This window comes from Hordeum vulgare, chromosome 7H (assembly GCF_904849725.1).
Source record: "Hordeum vulgare subsp. vulgare chromosome 7H, MorexV3_pseudomolecules_assembly, whole genome shotgun sequence".
NCBI lineage: Eukaryota > Viridiplantae > Streptophyta > Magnoliopsida > Poales > Poaceae > Hordeum > Hordeum vulgare.
In genome coordinates, this window is record NC_058524.1 from 625,073,102 (window position 1) to 625,092,985 (window position 19,884).

The 19,884-nt window shown below is 46.9% G+C and overlaps 1 protein-coding gene across 1 annotated transcript; it reads right to left on the reverse strand.

The window, feature by feature from the left end:
- Positions 1 to 10,101: 10,101 nt before the first annotated feature.
- Positions 10,102 to 16,809, reverse strand: LOC123409610 (protein argonaute 1D-like). Its single transcript, XM_045102465.1, has 22 exons — positions 16,732 to 16,809; positions 15,730 to 16,519; positions 15,464 to 15,613; positions 15,231 to 15,364; positions 14,387 to 14,496; positions 13,998 to 14,104; positions 13,728 to 13,866; positions 13,499 to 13,615; positions 13,285 to 13,392; positions 13,052 to 13,123; positions 12,794 to 12,916; positions 12,517 to 12,682; positions 12,309 to 12,430; positions 12,088 to 12,225; positions 11,824 to 11,966; positions 11,669 to 11,731; positions 11,452 to 11,515; positions 11,238 to 11,373; positions 11,069 to 11,142; positions 10,885 to 10,979; positions 10,754 to 10,785; positions 10,102 to 10,637 (listed from the first exon to the last, which is right to left on the reverse strand). The coding sequence occupies exons 2-22, from the start codon at positions 16,500 to 16,502 to the stop codon at positions 10,435 to 10,437; spliced, it is 3,069 nt and encodes a 1,022-aa protein (XP_044958400.1). The 5' UTR covers positions 16,503 to 16,519; positions 16,732 to 16,809; the 3' UTR covers positions 10,102 to 10,434.
- Between the last annotated feature and the right edge of the window lie 3,075 nt (positions 16,810 to 19,884).

The window sequence follows — 19,884 nt, forward strand, 5'->3', positions numbered from 1 at the left end:
ATTTCGTCTTGAAATTTTAGTGAGAGATCACCTCATAATGCTACCGCCGTTCTAAGCAAAATAAGGTGCATAAAAGGATTAACATCACATGCAATTTATAAGTGACATGATATGGCCATCATCACGTGCTTCTTGATCTCCATCACCAAAGCACATGCACGATCTTCTTGTCACCGGCGTCACACCATGATCTCCATCATCATGATCTCCATCAAAGTGTCGCCATCGGGGTTGTCGTGCTACTCATGCTATTACTACTAAAGCTACGTCCTAGCAAAATAGTAAACGCATCTGCAAGCACAAACGTTAGTTATAAAGACAACCCTATGGCTCCTGCCGGTTGCCGTACCATCGACGTGCAAGTCGATATTATCTATTACAACATGATCATCTCATACATCCAATATATCACATCACATCGTTGGCCATATCACATCACAAGCATACCCTGCAAAAACAAGTTAGACGTCCTCTAATTTTGTTGTTGCATGTTTTACGTGGTGATCATGGGTATCTAGTAGGATCGCATCTTACTTACGCAAACACCACAACGGAGATATATGAGTTGCTATTTAACCTCATCCAAGGACCTCCTCGGTCAAATCCGATTCAACTAAAGTTGGAGAAACCGACACTTGCCAGTCATCTTTGAGCAACGGGGTTACTCGTAGCGATGAAACCAGTCTCTCGTAAGCGTACGAGTAATGTCGGTCCAAGCCGCTTCAATCCAACAATACCGCGGAATCAAGAAAAGACTAAGGAGGGCAGCAAAACGCACATCTCCGCCCACAAAAACTTTTGTGTTCTACTCGAGAAGACATCTACGCATGAACCTAGCTCATGATGCCACTGTTGGGGAACGTCGCATGGGAAACAAAAATTTTCCTACGCGCACGAAGACCTATCATGGTGATGTCCATCTACGAGAGGGGATGAGTGATCTACGTACCCTCGTAGACCGTACAGCAGAAGCGTTAGAGAACGCGGTTGATGTAGTGGAACGTCCTCACGTCCCTCGATCCGCCCCGCGAACAATCCCGCGATCAGTCCCACGATCTAGTACCGAACGGACGGCACCTCCGCGTTCAGCACACGTACAGCTCGACGATGATCTCGGCCTTCTTGATCCAGCAAGAGAGACGGAGAGGTAGAAGAGTTCTCCGGCAGCATGACGGCGCTCCGGAGGTTGGTGATGATCTTGTCTCAGCAGGGCTCCGCCCGAGCTCCGCAGAAACGCGATCTAGAGGAAAAACCATGGAGGTATGTGGTCGGGCTGCCGTGGAAAAGTCGTCTCAAATCAGCCCTAAAACCTCCGTATATATAGGTGGGAGGGAGGGGAGGAGTCAGCCTCAAAACCTAAAGGTTTGGCCGAAATTGGAGGTGGAGGAGTCCTACTCCAATCCTACTTGGAGTAGGATTCCACCTTCCCACTTGGAAACTCTTTCCACCTTGTGTTTTTTCCTTCTCAAACCTTATGGGCCTTAGTGGGAACTTATTCCAGCCCACTAGGGGCTGGTTTATCTCTTCCCATAGCCCATGAGACCCCTTGGGGCGTGACACCCCTCCCGATGGTCCCCGGCACCCCTCCCGGCACTCCCGGTACACTACCGATGAGCCCGAAACTTTTCCGGTAATGCACGAAAACCTTCCGGTAACCAAATGAGGTCATCCTATATATCAATCTTCGTTTCCGGACCATTCCGGAAACCCTCGTGACGTCCGTGATCTCATCCGGGACTCCGAACAACATTCGGTAACCAACCATATAACTCAAATACGCATAAAACAACGTCGAACCTTAAGTGTGCAGACCCTGCGGGTTCGAGAACTATGTAGACATGACCCGAGAGACTCCTCGGTCAATATCCAATAGCGGGACCTGGATGCCCATATTGGATCCTACATATTCTACGAAGATCTTATCGTTTGAACCTCAGTGCCAAGGATTCATATAATCCTGTATGTCATTCCCTTTGTCCTTCGGTATGTTACTTGCCCGAGATTCGATCGTTAGTATCCGCATACCTATTTCAATCTCGTTTACCGGCAAGTCTCTTTACTCGTTCCGTAATACAAGATCCCGCAACTTACATTAAGTTACATTGCTTGCAAGGCTTGTGTGTGATGTTGTATTACCGAGTGGGCCCCGAGATACCTCTCCGTCACACGGAGTGACAAATCCCAGTGTCGATCTATACTAACTCATCGAACACCTTCGGAGATACCTGTAGAGCATCTTTATAGTCACCCAGTTACGTTGCGACGTTTGATACACACAAAGCATTCCTCCGGTGTCCGTGAGTTATATGATCTCATGGTCATAGGAACAAATACTTGACACGCAGAAAACAGTAGCAACAAAATGACACGATCAACATGCTACGTCTATTAGTTTGGGTCTAGTCCATCACATGATTCTCCTAATGATGTGATCCCGTTATCAAGTGACAACACTTGCCTATGGCCAGGAAACCTTGACCATCTTTGATCAATGAGCTAGTCAACTAGAGGCTTACTAGGGACAGTGTTTTGTCTATGTATCCACACAAGTATTGTGTTTCCAATCAATACAATTATAGCATGGATAATAAACGATTATCATGAACTAAGAAATATAATAATAACTAATTTATTATTGCCTCTAGGGCATATTTCCAACACCAACGCCCAACACTAGTAGCAGAACTTATCGACCACACCTCAGCCAGATGGAGGCGGGAGTTGATCAACTCAACCTTCTTACCGATAGATGCTAACGTGATTCTTAACATTCCCCTAAGCACAACGCAATATGAAGATTTCTGGGCCTGGTCGCAGGACAAGAAGGGAGAGTTTAACATCAAATCTTGTTATCGCATGCTCATTACAACCAAACTTCGACGGGAGGCTTGGCTTGAGGGCAGTGGTGGTCCGGCGGACGTTACCAGAGAGAGGAGGTGTTGGGATACGATGTGGCGGATCCAGGTCCCTTCGAAGATTAAGATCTTCTTGTGGAGATTAGCCCAGAGCTCTCTACCGACAGCGGACGTTCGCCACCATCGCCATATGGCACCCTCCCGATCATGTGCGATATGCGGGGCAAAGGATTCTTGGCTACACTCCCTGCTTACATGCACTATGGCTCGATGCGTCTGGGTACTACATGATCCCGAGCTAGTCGAACACATGATGGCTACAGCGGAACCGGACGTGAGGTCTTGGCTCTTCAGCATGTTATCATCAGTTTGTGCGAAGGAGATGATCAGAATCACAGTAACACTATGGGCGATCTGGTTTGCCAGACGTAAATTGATCCATGAAGGAGAACATCAAAGTCCAGGGGCTACACACTCCTTTGTCAACCGATTTATAGCTGAGCTGGAACTGAACAAGACAATACCGAGATCAAACCCTAGCACGGTTCACTCCAATACCCGCCGATGGATCAAGCCCCATGCGGGATGGACAAAGGTCAATGTTGATGGTGCTGTTTGCAAGACCCCTCCCCCAATAGGCGCGATTAGTGCAGTATGCAGGGACGATCAGGGCTCTTACATGGCCTCATCAGCAGTCGTCTTCCATGGGTTAACTTACCCTCACATCTCGGAAACACTGGCTTGCTGCGAAGCCCAATCGTTGGAAAGAGACCTCTTACTGCGAAAGGTTGCAGTGGCGTCCGATTGTCTAAATATTGTCCAAGAAATAAACTCTGAATCCTAAGGAATAACCGCCCCTATCATCAAGGGGATCATCGACGGAAAGAATGACTTTCAACACATGTCGTTTACCCATGAAGGAAGATCATCCAACATGGAAGCTCACCATTTAGCTAAATATGCTCTGCATTTAGGGGAGGGACGCCATGTGTGGCTACTCCAACCCTTTGATACTACTATTATCCATGTAATCCGTAATAGTGATCAATAAAGCAGTTTTTTACCCCTAAAAAAAATAGCTATCACAGATTTTTTTTATTTCTTCTCTTTTTATACTTTAGAACAAGTTCATTCTCCGAGAAACATCCGATCTGTCTATCGACTGTCAAGTAATATAATACAAACAACACTGCAAGTAAAAACTATATCTAGATCAATAGACCACCTAACAACAACTACAACCAATGTAGCGCGTCATAGTCATCGCCACTCCCTCATCAAAATGTTCACATCTTTTTTCCTTCGTCGTACCACAGATTATTAATAACAATTAAAAAAATATCTTTTTTATTTTTTTATTCGATACAATAAGCTCGTTCTTTGAAAAACTTCCGATCTATTTATCGAATGCCAAGTAATATAATACAACCAACATCACAAGTAAAAATTGACATCTGGACGCGTAGACCACCTAGTAAGACCACCTAACGACAACTACAATTACTATATCACGCCGTCGTCCTCGCCCTTACATATTTTTTCCTTCCTGATGCCACGGATTATTAATAGCAATTACAAATTTTATCCTTCTTATTTTTTTATTCTTTACAATAAGTTTATTAATAGCAATTACATATTACCTTTCTTTCAAAATTCCTTGATGCAAAGTGCCTTCTGATAGGTCCGGTGTCAATCTCATCGATTTTTTTCTTGCTGCATAATTTTGCCAAATCAGTTGACCTATCTTGAGTTAAGATGGTTCTTCACTGATTTCAACTTTGAAAAACTAATTTTGGCCGATGTGACAGTCACATTCCATAGCAGACACTACACTGTCTGATAAAGTGGATCTCATAAAAAAATATCATATACCTCAACATTACATGAAGCATTAAGAGAAAAAGTCACTGCAATATTTTGTACAACACTCCTCAAGATCATTATCCTTGTGATTAGACTAGTTAGAGAGCTCCCTTGCCGCTCCCCACAACGGCTCGAGAGAAACCCTAATTCGCAGCCGCCGCCACCCTCCCCCTTGCCTACGTCGGAGGGCACCTCCGGGCCCACGCATCATTGGTGGCCTTCCCCATCTTGTAGGGAGCTCGAGCAGCGTGGGGGAGGCTCACCGAGGGAGATGCGAGGCTCGACTGGCCACTGGCGCCGCGGTCATCGGTATGCGCGCCACGACGGGAGGTCGCGGCGTTGCTGCTTGCGCAGGGCACACATGGATATGGCGGAGGCGCGAGGCGGAGAGCGGACACGCGACGTCGGGCACGAGAGGTTGCACGCATGGATCGCGGAGGCGCGAAGCCGGGCATGGTGAGCGAGCGCCGGCGGAGGCCAAGGGCACGTGCGCGCTTGCACGGCTGGATGCGGATCACATGTGCGCTCGTCTCCAGCGGATGCATGCACCTACTACTCAGGCGTTGTTCCCGCGCGGATCTGTGGCGTGCGGTCACAGGAGGCGAGCATGGAGCTCTGAGACTCGCGGATCTGGTGAGTCGGAGATGTGCCGGGCTAGGGGCTTCAGGCAGTGTAGATCTAGCCGTGGTGTGGCGCGGGAGACCCACGGTGACCACGGCTGGTTCGTGAGTACGAGCTATGGTGGCGGTTCGGCGAGGCGACACGGTCGATATGGTGGGCGTGGCGCAGCGACTCTGCTGCTTGGATGGTCGCTAGCGGGTCGTTTGTGACTGGCTGCCCGGGAGGGGTACTGTAGGCTGCTGGTGGTGCCCGGATGCCTCTTGCTGGAGCAGGGAGGCTCCGGCCATGGTTGGATGCAGGACGCAGGACCCGATCTGGTCTGTGCAAGCCCATCTTCGGGGAGCATACACAGCGGTGGCACACTTGCTCTGTGTGTGTGGGGGGGGGGGGGTCCAGTAGAGGCACGAGTTGACGCCGGCCTGCTGCGTGGGAGTGGCTGCCACGGGTGAAAGCCTGGCCAGTTCTGGCCGGCCGGCGATGACAACGCCCATGGGGATCGTGTAACCTCTTGGAGTCATCCTCGGGAATTTTCACAGCCTCTGCCCCCAGATCAATTTCTTCGGGTAAAAGCCTAGATCCTACTTCAGGGTCGGGCGGTGGCATCATCTTCAACGACCTACCCCTCTTTAGGGCGCCGCCTTGTAGACTTTGTTCCCCATGATGCTTCCTACGACTGGACGTGCAAGATGGCTTCTGTGGCAACGATGATAGCGGTGAGCAATGTCGGAGGTGTGGCCTGGGTCGTGGTAGACGGATCTTCTTCTCCGGTGTATTCATTGGAGTGCATCCATTATCCGTTCATGTGAAGTCCAAGTCGTGGTGGGGGCGGTGGTATACGATGATGCATGACAGGTGGTCCTTTCGGTGCTCCTCCGTGACGCCAACCTAGCCTAATTTGTCCTTTAGGGTTCATCGTGAGAGTCAGGGCTGCGCTATCTAGTATGTATTGTTATGAGTGTTGTGCTACAGCTATTATCCTATTGTTTTTATTTTTCTTTTTTGATCTTCGGATCTTGTGATCCTAGGACCTTCACCAATCACCACCTTGTTGGTTTTCATTGCTTTATATTTATTATTAACGAATGCGAGCGATGTTGGATCTTTCAAAAAAGACATTATCCTTGTGATTGTACCGACTGTAGAGTCTCTTTTCCTTTTTCTTTTATAGGCACCAGATGCGTACTTTATTTCGAACAACGTGATAAGAAACACTGATGAAAGTAAACAAAAAATCTGCATCAGCTGTTTAACAATGCCATCGTGCCGGCTATGCTTCTAGGGACTGCAAGAACCCCAATATATACATAAGGCATACCTTGGATGGTAAACGATGATGAACGGCGAGCAAAGCGGCAGGGTTGGCGGCGACGGAGAATTGAAATCATGATGAACCGACGATATAATTAGGAAGGAAATTAGGATTTACTGAAGGAGACAAGGGAAAAGGAGCGCCGAGGAAGGAAGAGCCGGCGGCCGCTGGGAATCGCTGCGTGGTGAAACAGTTAATCACTTCTTTTGACGTGAGGGTCTCATCACCGGAAATATTTAGGCCATAGCCAGCCAGCCTACCAACATATATACGGGAGGGGGCCCTGGGTTTTTGGGGCCGAGGCAGCCCTATTTGTATCACGGATTATTAATAGCAGTCACAGATTTTTCATTTTCTTTCTTCTTTTTTTATTCTTTAGAATACTAGTACACATGTCATAAAGTATAAAATCTGCTCTACGTGTCACTACACTGGTTAAAAAATTATAAAATCTGCTCTACGTGTCACTACACTGCACACCACTCATATCTAACTGTCAAACGTTAAAAATAAAGTTATCCTCATCATGCGTTGCCACAGGTTGAATTATTGCTTTCTAGATCATGAAGTATTGATGTGAAGAAGCCACCCTAATGCCTTCATCGGCCTCTACTTCATCTCATAAAGTATATTAAATTTAAGCAAATATGCACTCCGGAGTACAATTGAGTGCAAAAAAATAAAATTTGAACCGGGCTAACCACTTTTCCAATCGACTATTCAAGTAAATGTATTTGGATTCCAAATGTTGCAATTATTATCTATTTTTGCGAGCAAGTACTTATTTCTTGCAAGCTAGGTAATGATTTCATAATTAAGATAAAAAAGCAAAAATATAGAGTTAGCCAATTTCTAGAAAAAACATGCTGAAAACCAACAAAAAAATAATGAAAATAATCATTCAAGCCAACCCAAACAGACAACCACTACCTAACGTCACCGACATCGAACCCGGTCAATGAAAAATGTTTTTGCCCAGACCCGCGCATGGTCGCTCTACCGAATTTGGGATAGGTCTGGCCTAGCCAAGTGTCTCCAACCTCGTTTCCGCTTTAACTGTCCATGACCCAATGAGAAGAAGTACTCTTCAACAATGTCTTCATGAAGCATTACCTGCAACTATCCACGTAGAAAAACAAAGCTACTTACCTGCCAAAAAAGAAAAGAAGAACAAAGCTAGAAAGTAATTGACAAAAGATTAAATCAACTAATGGATAGAGCAAGGGGTGAACAACTTGTTGTGCATTCGATCATCTAGTGTGTATTTATTTAGAGTCATTGACAACGGTATGCAATCATAGGCGAGGAAGTGTCTAAATACGCACGGGTTGCTGTGCCTTGGGTGGGTCAAACGTGAAGGAAAGCTTCTGATCTAAACTTGCACAAACAAAATCTGAGAACTTGCACAAAAGGCCGCCAAATAAAGAAAATAATTAACCACACTCTCCTGGGTACATGTACACGAGTTGCTGTGATGGTATTGCTCGATCAAAATTCACTATTGTATTTTAGATGTATTATCGTGGATATCAGACTACATACCTCAAGCTGATGTATAAATACTCCGATTTGACTGTCTATTGAACTGGAAGAAGCAGCTCGTTGTGCCCTCACCACTATCGTCGACTCTGTGGGGCATCTATTAGATCACTGATAAAATCATACAATTTCTGTCATACAAGTAGTAGTATCGTTGTAAGAAAATTAGTTCCAATAACTACAATGAACACATACTGAACATGTAGCAGTGGGTACTAAATACTGCATGCACGGTCTAGATAAATGCTGGCGAGGGTGACAGCTTCTCCACAAACGCAGGGAGGTGCAACTAGGCAACCCCCATTGGGCAGCGGGAAGGAAAGGAATCCTGAAATCAAACCTCGATCCATCGACCGGAGCCGCCGTCGGACCAGTAGCAGGAAGCCGCGCCCTCCTTACTCTGTCTTCTCTTCTCTCCATCTCACCTCCTATCCGCCCCTCGCATTTTCTTCCTAGGAGACCGAGCCGCCATGGCCATGGTGCATCGCCGCCGTCGGCCTCCGCGTTGCCGCACTGGATCCAGACCCCATCCGTCTCTCCCCGATGTCCGCCACTTACCCGCCTCCCGGAGCGATGCTGCCCTCGTCCTGCATCCCGATCGGATCGGGAGCCGTCGCTCGATCTGAAGCCAAACGTGCACAGAGGTGAAGCAATGACGCCTGGGGTGGGATCCAACGGGAATGGGTCCGTGGCGGCCGGATCTGGGCGAGGGAGTGCGGATCTGAGCGGCGGCACGCTGGAGATGCGACTGCAAGCTCGGGCGTCCATGGCGGTTCCTGGTAGAGAGAAAATGGTGAGGCAGAAGAAAGAGAAGAGGGAAGAAGAAGGGGTGGGCAGCGCTGCTGGCCTGGGTCATCGGCGAAGCTCTGTCCGGAGTTGGTCGACGACGCGAGGTCGACGGGGTCGGGCTACGACGGAGGGAGCTTGGGGTGCAGTCAAGCTCGGGAGCTCCTCTTACAAATTCTTACAAATGTAGGTTTTTTTTTGAAAACATGCATGAAGTGTTTTCTTAGATCCATTTATGAAGGGACTGCGGGTTGAATGTCATAAACAGTAAGGGCTTTTTTGTAAAATCACCTCGACGGGTATTCCGACGGAAGCAATAGCCTATTTATTATTAGATAAAGAAGTTCATTCTCCGAGAAACATCCAATCTGTCTATCAACTGTCAAGTAATATAGTACAAATAACACTGCAAGTAAAAACTATATCTAGATTAGTAGACCACCTAACGACAACTACAACCAATGTAGCGCGTCATAGTCATCGCCACTCCCTCGTCAAAATGTTTACATCTTTTTTCCTTCATCGTACCACAGATTATTAATAGCAATTACATATTTTATCCTTTTTCTTTTTTTATTCGTTACAATAAGCTCGTTTTTTCAAAAACTTCCAATCTATTTATCAAATGTCAAGTAATATAATACAAACAACACCGCAAGTAAAAATTGACATCTAGGCGCGTTGACCACCTAACGACAACTACAATTACTATATCACGCCGTCGTCCTCGTCCTTACATCTTTTTTCCTTCATGATGCCACGGATTATTAATAGCAATTACAAATTTTATCCTTCTTCTTTTTTTATTCTTTACAATAAGTTTGTCCCACAAATAACTTTCAATCTATTTATCAACTGTCAAGTAATATATATAATGCAAACAACACCGCAAGTAAAAATTACATCTAGGTTCGTAGACCATCCAACAACAACTACAATCACTATAGCACGCCCTCGTTCTGGCCCCTCCCTCGTCAAAATGTTTACATATTATTTTCCTTCATCGTACCACAGATTATTAATAGAAATTACATATTTTATCCTTTTTCTCTTTTATTCTTTACAATAAAATTGGTTTTTGAAAAACTTCCAGTTTACTTATCAACTGTTTTAAAGATCTAGACCAAATAATAAGAATAGTACTTGGGGAATAGATAGATCCACATGAATAGTTCAATGCAGCTTCCATGGCACAGGCTCCTACTCCTAGCACAAATACAGTCTGAAGAAAGCACACAATAAAATAGAATAGAGTACTTAAATGAAACCTGGTTCTGGAATCCTCACAGTTCGAAGCCGCAGCAGGGCACATAGCACTAGTGCTACTTAATTATCAGTACAACAACACCATCACTGAATTCTTAGGCGGCATGATCAAACAGAGGAAATCACCTGAGGTGCAGGTGAGACAGACATGGACCCTTTTTATTTAGAGCAGCAGTAGATTGTAGAGCATCATCATCAGCAGTAGAACATGACCTTCTTCACGCTGTCCTTGAGCGCAGGGAGGGGCCTGACGATCCCGGCGCCCGCGGCACGGGTGCTGCGGGACGTCGACGAGCTGGACTGGCGCGCGCTCATGATGGAGCCGCTGTCGGAGCTGTCCGGCTCCATGTAGAAGCGAGCGCGGAAGGCGGCCAGGTGAGCATAGTATGCAGGAGGGACTGCAATGCAGGGAGGCAAAACACATTTTCAGTCAGAAATGTTTACCGTTCATTCAAGACTTTCAGAAATGTTGATAAAGATTTCGGATGACAAAGATTTCGGACTGCTAACTTACCGATAGACACCGAGCGCGTGCACCTCGCGTAACTGCAGAGGTCAAGGGAGATTGTAAGTTAAGGAACAGAATGCTCATTGTTGATTGATCAAGAAGACGATGAGAACCCGGCAAACAACTGCGGAACTCACGTGTAGCAGAGGTTGTTGGTGAGGGTTTGCAGTCCATCAGCAGTGAAGTTGTTCTCATCCCACAGGACATGGTAATGAGCGGGGCGGCTCGTTCCCTACCGACAATGGAGATCACTCCAACCATCACCTCAAAGGGTCTAAATGATATATAGAAGTATGCAAGCATGCCTCATCTTATTATTACCTTGATGCCTGCATGGCTGCACAGGAAGAAATCAAACTCTGTAGGGTGGCAGATCTTGGAGTCAATGACAGTGCCTGCAAATGAATGGAGAAATGCAGATCAATCATGGAGAGAAGATCAGATTATCAGAGAACACGGCGAAGGAAACATTGGCATGACAGTAACTCACCAGGAAGGATGTTGCCGCTCTTGTCGACGGTGCTTTGGTCATTGTGGTTGTGCGCAAACAGCCTGGTGTGGTGGCGCTTCTGGACCACCACGAACGTAACCTGCGGCTGGTAGTTTGCTTCTAGCGATGCGCATGCCTGAGCGACAGATCAGGGGAGATCAGAATGGAGAAGGTAGAAATCCTGAGAAACAGGGGAAATTGTACTGTTTGTTACCTTTCTGATGGCATCAAGCTCATGCAGTAGAACTTGGTAGAACTGGCCTTCACTCACACCATCTCTGTGTAAAGGCAACCACGTTTAGTCCCAGCTCTCAAGTATATATCACAAGCTATATTTCCAAACAAACTCCATTTTGCAAACACCACAGGTATTTTTCTCTAAAACCATTTGTCTCAAAGTACTAATGTAGAATTTTTGCAAGCCAGCGTACCTATAGAAAATAATACGCTCAGGCTTCTCTCCGGTTGTTCGCTTAAAGGATATGAGAAGCTCCCTGTAAACGTGTGCAGCAGAAATATGTATGACCTGTACCGAAGAGTATAAAGATGAAAAGGAGACTGAGGATGTCGAGGGACTGAGGAATACCTGACCATGCCACCATGGACGGTTCCTCTCTGAGGATCATGAGTCACATTGTAAAGATCCTCTATTAGTTCCTGCCTGTGAGACTGGGCAGAGACTAGGCCAGCATACTTAGTCACCTCTGGCCAATCTTGGGAGGCCACAACCTGCAGGGCAGGGTGACATGACAAATGGTTGCAGATTGATGTGTTGTTTTTTCAGCAAATGTGCGTATTTATGATGTAGACAACAGTCACTGAACATGGAGTATGAGATTGTTCAACTTACTGCAGCAATGGAAGGGCTGCTGTCTTCACCAGGATGAGGATGGGTGACATCTGCGCCGAATATGATCGTCGGCTTGTCAGTAACCAAAGGAATGCGCCTTGTCAATGCATCAGCCAGTACGGTGTTCCTTCCCCCAACCTTCAAGGACAGGAGGGTGTGTTACAGACAGCCAAAGAAATGCACAAAGAAGCAACAAGAGGCGATGTCGCTTGAACACCTACCTTGACATTTATCTTCAGGGAAAGGTTTGCCAGGATCTGCTTGTTCATCTTGAACACTTGCTTTGTCAAACAACACTGGGAAATTAGCCCAAGGTCGATCTCGCAGACACGCTTCAGATCACCTGATGACGTCATACCGTGAGCATTTTGGCCTAACCTTGAGCCTAACAGTTGCAGAAATAGACACGATTAAAAGGTTAGTACATACCATAAAGTGATCCATTGTTATCAGGGAGAATTCCAATAAGCAACTCGATCTCCTTGCGCTGCGGTCCAAGTGCGGTCATCGCATCATGGAACCTAGCTTTCAGACCTCTCTCCACTTGATCAGGGCGCACGTATATAACCGGAAGAACAGGCTCCAAAGCAAAGTCCTACAATTGATAGTAAGTAGTACTGTTAATTTTGTAAACAACAAACACAGAGAAAAGGTAGCATGTATAATGTGCAAAATTTATATCTTGAAGCATTTCAGGGGTACTTGCCATTCCCGAGGCTTGGCACATGCGAGCAAGCTCACGGCAGAATCCAGTAGCCATGCTCTCTTGCACGTTTCGAGCAAAGTTGACGCACAGCCAGCTCCTGACTCTAGCACCATTGACCATTTTCTACATAAGGAAAAATGTACATGAATAGTAAGGCTTCAGACAAAGTAAAGAAAGGCCATATAATTGATGCAGATAATAACTTAACCAAGACTGTGGCATTAATATAGTTTTTTGATGTGTTATTATTATTGTCACCTTGTTCATCATATTCCACTGGCCAACTCTTGGCAAGCAGTCCTTCTCTCTACCAGTCTCGCTGTACTTAAGCTGAAAGAATACAAACAACAGGGGAAGTCACTGAAGGTGTTACAGAAACTTATGTATTATGTTTAGCACTGATGTAACCATTGAAAGAATAAATGCTCCATCCATTCAGAAAGCAGATTCACTAGCAAAGAAGTGCCAGGGGCACAAGATAATGAGCTTACCCGAGGAGCGGGTAAAATCCGTGCCTCGATCGATGCCAGGCGCTCGCTGATCTTAATACCAAACTCTTTTGCATACGGATCGTCATGGTAAGAATTGTGATTCACCATCTGCGTACGCACAAAAAAAGTTATGTTTGCGTAATCATGTGAACTTGCTCACTTGCACACAGGATGGTAGATGCCCAACAGTACAATGACATGGCAAATTCTATACCTGAACTATGTCGCGCTCCCGGTCATGTGGGCGCTGACACGTCTCCTCAAGAAGAGCTCTTATCTGACTCTGGTTCAGCCTCTTGGAGTACCTCTGCCCCTCCACTATTTTGCAGACCTGAATAAGTTCAGTTCAGGTTTGTGAGCACGGATCAGAAGCAATGGATTTTCAGGTCTCGCAGTGAAAGGTTGAAAAGAAAAGGGAGCACTTTTCAGTGCTAGCATTATACCTCCATGGGGAGGTAATTTGGACGCTGCTGGTTGCCGACTGTCAGACAGGGAAGGTTGATGTGCTGGATGGCAAACCCATATGTCTCCTGAAAATACTGGACAACAGACTTCACCGTGCCCCCTTGATCAACGGGAAAACTGCGGCAAAAGAGGATCATTTTCAGGAAAACAGGGATAACACCATAGGGTTTTCAATGTACATGAATGGCTTCAGGGGAAAAGGAAAGTGGAATCACAGTAGTGCATGATGACAAGAGGAAGCTCCATACCTTAGCTCCCTAGTCGCCTGAGGTGTTAAACCAGATATCCGATACTTGCGCCGTATGTTGCCACGGTGAGTAACTTCTACCTTCACTCCCCTTAGGGCCTTCTTTATCTAGGTTGTTCAGCAATAACATCAGTTTTGCTTGCTAACTTAGTGAACAAAGTTACCAAAATTATTTATGCAAGAAGTCACATCTCAGCCAATTTATGCCAGAATAAAGCCATTCAAATTTAGATGAGTTGTCGGAAATGTATTCGTCAATAAGCCGACAATAGACTGCAAATTCATTGAACAAACCCAACACTATTATCCTACAACAAATTCATCTGAAGCTACTCTTCCTAAACGAAGAGAAGGACAGAATGATGAGTACAAAGTATTAGCCAAGTATACCTTGACACGCTCGGCATCCGAGAGGCACCTTGAGTGAATGTCAGAGTTCAAAAGCTGCCCAACAAAATCGATGACAGGCAGCGGCTCGAAGAAAGATGTCGCTGACATATCTGAAAAAGACAGAGAAAGGAAGGTCAGTGTACATTGAGGGAAGTGTTGAAGGAAGTGTGGAATCTTAATAAACAATTAAGCAACATTAAGAGGCATCTCTGTCAAAACAAAGTTCAGAGTAACAAAATATGTGAATGCATCCTACTGTACCATAAATAACAGTAACATCACATCACATCCCAAAGATAGCTGGAATACAGAGAACATCTGTCTAAGCAGTTGCACCAAAACCCTTAATTATCACTGACTATGCTAGTTAGCTAGCTAGTTCAAAGTGCATGCACATATCATTTTTCGTATCTTCAGTTCACTAGAGATCATCGCCTTTTCTATATAAAAAAAAGGATAATGCAGATGAGTTAGTCATGTGAACTGTCACCATGTAAGGCCTTCATGACATTATCATAAGTAAGAACCCACTGTGAACTTTCAGTATGAAACATTGACTCAATAATGTGCATCAGCCTGAAATGAATATCTATCAGAAGAATAGTGTAGTGTTTATTATACACTGCAAATGATACATATCTATCAGCATTTTTTGGTTCTCAATGTTCTGTTCAAGAAGAACAACACTGATGGAAATATGGAATGCAGCAATCTCCTCTGCTGATCAGGAGGGTTCACAATGTGGTAGTACTGCTTGATAACACATACACAAGCACCATGGAGCCCCATTTCATTGTAGCACGCACACAATCACACATTCATGAGTAAAAGGCAAGAGCTTTACCGATATTGAGCGACAATCCCATCTGAGTAGGCCGAATGGTCTGATAAAACCCGCGCCAGCTCTCAACCCCGTCGCCGAGGGACCGCCTCCTCCCGAAGTCCGGCGAGAAGAACGATCGACCATACGGCGCATATCTACAGGACAGTTCATGGAAGCACGTCATCCTTTCAGTTCCTCACCCATACCTCCTAGTAGTATTACACAATGCCTAGTGATCTAGCAATGTACTGTACCTAGCTGTAGGCAGCTCACGCAGGACGATGTCAAGAACCTGCAGGGCCTCCTGGGGAGCTTCGGCCTGCCTTCCGGCGATGTACTGCTCGAGGCGGCGCAGATCGGCCCTCGCCGCGTACCTGATCACCACCTTGAAGGTCCTCTCGCGCCTCCATTATCATGGAAAGAACACAGTCAGAAATGTAATGCCAGTGAACAAACAGAGGTTCAGTTTCAGTCATGGCGGTGGTGATGGTGAGAACAGAGTAGGGGCTGGGAAGCTCACCTCTCCTGGCCGGAGCCGTCGTCCTCCTCGAGCACGGTGATGTGGAACTCCTTGGAGGTGAAGGGCAGCGGGCCGGCGGTGTACATGCTCTTGCGGCCGTCGTAGGCCGGGAGGCGGCCGCCGAGGTAGGACGCCCGGTGCAGGCGCACCAGCTCGCCCATGACGGCGCGGCCGGACACCCGCGACGTCTCCGGCGTGATTGCCACGTCGTACTGGTGCAGGTCCTTGTCTGGCAGCTCGGCGAGGAAGTGGTTGGCCTTCACCAGGCACCGCGTGCCGGCCCGCCCGCTCCCGGGGCGGTGCGGGAACTTGCACGAGCTGTCCGGCCGCGGGATCGGCGCCCGGGCCACGACGAGCTCCCGGCCGGCGGCGGTGACCGAGGCCGAGTCGCTGACGTCGCCGTCCATGGACAGGGCGTCGAACTGGTCGGTGACGTCCTGGAGGTGGTCGGCGACGGCCTCGAGGGCATCCGACGGCGGCGAGGCCGGGACTGGCGGAGCCGGAACGGCGTCCTCGGTCTTTGCTTGGCGCAGCTCGGGAGCTATCGTGGCGGCCGGACCGCCGCCATTGGCGTGCGTCTGCGCCGGAGCAGGGGCGGCCGGGCGCCACTGCTGCGCCGCGGCGCGAGGCTGGTAGGGGCCTACTCCTCCGCGGCCGCCTTGCTGAGGGTAGAAGCCGAAGCCGCCCCGGCCGCGGCCTCCCGCGCCCCTGCCCTGGCCGCCGCCGCCACCTTCGTCGCCGAACACCGGCAACCTCGGCCTCCTCGACCCCATGCTCGCTCGATCAGCCGCTGCAAACGACAGAGGAAGATCCCAGTGAGAACAATCGCGTGAGCGTACTCAACTACGGAGTACTACATACCATGTCGAACCAAAAACAGATATTTCTTTCGGGATCAACATCAAACGGAAAAAAGGCATATTTTTAGGTTCGTTCTTCCGCCGGCCGGACGAGAGAAAACAAGGGAATGCCGATGAGCCTAGCTCGATTTCCATAGGTCACCTTCGTTGGCCGGAATCGAACCACACACCGCTTGCTGCTCTGTTCTTTCAGAGTCAGCGAGGAGGAGACCTGTGAGCGTGGAATGGAGGGCGATGGGGGGAGAAAACGCAAAAGGAGATGACTTTATATGCTGCTGCTGCTCTCTCTCCCTCTCTACTGTTGCGGTGCACCCACACACACACACCACCACCCTGCCGTCCCAGCTACCCCTCCCTTGATTTTCTCTGCTATTTGTAATTCATGGTAGGTTATGTCTTCACAACACATTTATTTTGTTTATTTATGTTGTTCATGTGCTGGTTGATGATTCTTCTAAAGATAATCTACTATGCTCATTAATTAAACTTAAAACTACTTCCGTGGCGGTACACGTGGCAACGAGGAGACACATGACAATTCGAGAATCCGAATGGCATTGGGTACCCGATACCCGCTAACCCGCCGAGTACCCACACTAAACGAGGAGGGTTTGGTGGTGATCTGCACCCACCGGTCTGCTTACCGGTAAAGATCCAGACCCGTCGGGTCTAGCGGAGGCCGGTATGGAAGTGTCAAACCCGGACCCACGAACCCGCAGACCCGACTAGGACATATGGACCCCACATGTCATTGCCTCACCATCCTCACCTAAGCCGCCACCGCATCCCGAGATCCCCTCGTCCCTTGCACCAGCTCCTTGAGCTCCGCCAACACTGGGTACCCGTCGAGTCCCGCAAACTTGGTGGGTCACGGGTTTGGAGGAGAATGGGACCCGACAGCGGGTATGAGAGTGGGTCACAAAGGCGGGGAGAAGGGCCGGGTGCGGGTATGGGGTGACAAAAATGGATTGTGTTTCTCAAAAAAAAATGAAAATATGGGCCCACTGGCAAATAGAAACTGGACCGAGAATGATGGAGGCTATTGAAAAAACAGAAAACATAATTAATTTCAAAAAGATGGGTTTTTTTAAACTAGTGCATAAAAATGAGATTTTTTTTATTCGAGCGATAGAAGAAAAATTAAAATAGTGGTTCACATGTATCATTGATGATTTTTATCATGTTATAGGTCCATGTTTTTTTATATAACTCCCAGATTAAAGTACTTATTGATGAGTTTTATAATCCGAATAGCACATCCAAATGTATAAGTGGAACATTTTTGAAAGAATTCTAAGACTTTGAAATAAGTTGTTTCTTCTTCTGAAAATTGAAGCTCTAGGCAGCCTCGAGTGGAACTACTTTCAAAGGGTTTCTAAAAAATTGAAGTACGATTTGTTTTGAAAAAATTCAAGCTCTAGGCAACCTGGAGCTGGATTTTTTTCAAATGACTTTCTTAAACATTAAAATATACTTATAGTCATGAAAACAAATCAAGGTGTGTGCACAAAAAAGATGCATCTTTCGGTTCAATTTTTTTCAACGAACTCAAGCAAAAGAAAAACAGGGAATCCAAATTCACCGGTCGGAGGAACAAAGAAGGGAATGACAATGAGTCTAGCTCGATTTTGAGGGATGGTCGTCACCTTGGCCGGATAGGGGGTTGAGTCGAAATCTCAGCTAGGTTGGTACCTTGAAAGAGTCCCTCTCCCTCGCTGGTCTCTGTTCTGCTATGTTATTTCTTCCTTTGAGAGAGGAGAGTTTGGGGTAGTGAGTGTGTTTTGGAGGTCAATGGGGGGAGAAAACGCAAAGGAGCTGACTTTATCTGTTGTTCTCCGTAAATTCCTCTGCTTATTTGTGAATCCTTGATTTATCTGATATTTGGAATTCAATGGTAGGTTAGGTTTTTACAACACATTTATTTTGTTTTTTATGTTGCGCATGTGACTGGTTGCTGGTTATTGTAAAGACATTCTACCCCTTCATTATCTTGGGGAAACCTAAAATCTCAAACATATCTAATGCTATGAAAATGTTATATATGACATTGTAGAAACATGCTCTATACTTGGCAATGCATCAATTGTGTGTCGAGTCAAGAATGTAATCCTCCTCAAGGGTTAGACCGCATACACCCCGTAACAAACACAAAAGCAAATTAGTCCATCAACGGTAACTGCATTCAACATCGTGGTTCTTTATTGGATTTTTTCACTGTTTTGATCGTTAAGGCGCAAATTCATCACGTAACGAACTCGGTTCGAAAGTATTTCACGTTTTGACCCTTTTGGAAACGTCATAGGTCGTGGCGTTGCAGGCCTTATGCCAAACGCCAGTCTACTGAACGTTGCAGGCCTCATGTGCAACGCCAGTCTACTGGACGTTGCAGCCCTTAGCAGAAACGCCAAGGAGGCTGGTGTTGCAGACCAAAGCAGAAACGCCAGGCTCCCTGGCGTTTCCTTAGTCCAGTACCGCAGTGCTGGGGTCCTCGCCAGCGTTGCACCCAGCGCAGAAACGCCAGACCTGCTGGCGTTGCAGACCCAACCAGAAACGCCAGGCTCCCTGCGTTTCCTTAGTCCAGTACCCCAAAACAGGATTTTTTCACTGTTTTGATCAACAAACATATTTCATAGAATATAGTTTAAATCGTAAGACCATAATTCACAACATAACACCATTCATCAAAACATAACACCATAATTCACAACATAACACCATTCATCAAAACATAACACCATAATTCAAAGCATAACACCATAAATCATAAGACTCAGCATAACATCATAGTTCATAGTTCAACAGACGTAGTTCAACAAACAACATAGTTCAACAGAAAACATAGTTCAACAGACAACATAGTTCAACAGACAACATCATAACACTCAGAATACGACATAGGTCATAACACTTCACTTCCTCCCTCTCTTTGCAGCCATCTTGTCCTTAGTAACGTAGCCCTCTGGAGTGTTCTGCCAGCCAGGACGTATGATATTCCTTGAGCTAGCTCGACGTGTTTCTTCCGTCGGCTGAGTGGGTTGACTTGGCTGCGGAGCATCTTCCATCTGCGAAGCCCCAAACTCAATGAAGTCCGGATCCGCGGCCTCGTTGTCGGACTCATCTTCTTCTTCAGTCTCCTCTTCATGTGCTCGGCTAGAAGAAACATGTGCTCGACTCGAAGACGGACGAGCGGAAGAGGCCCGTGGCCGGCTGGCAGACGGACGAGCGGAAGACTGCACATCCATCGTGTACTGCGCACGTGCCCTCACATCGGTGGACGAAACACCGTGGCAAGAAA

Coding starts and splice junctions, on each gene's coding strand:
- LOC123409610 (XM_045102465.1), bottom strand. CDS start 16,502: ATGGGGTCGAGGAGGCCGAGGTTGCCGGTGTTCGGCGACGAAGGTGGC. Junction 15,365..15,463: donor CGTGAGCTGCCTACAGCTAG/GTACAGTACATT, acceptor ACTGTCCTGTAG/ATATGCGCCGTATGGTCGAT. Junction 12,917..13,051: donor AGTGGAATATGATGAACAAG/GTGACAATAATA, acceptor TTCCTTATGTAG/AAAATGGTCAATGGTGCTAG.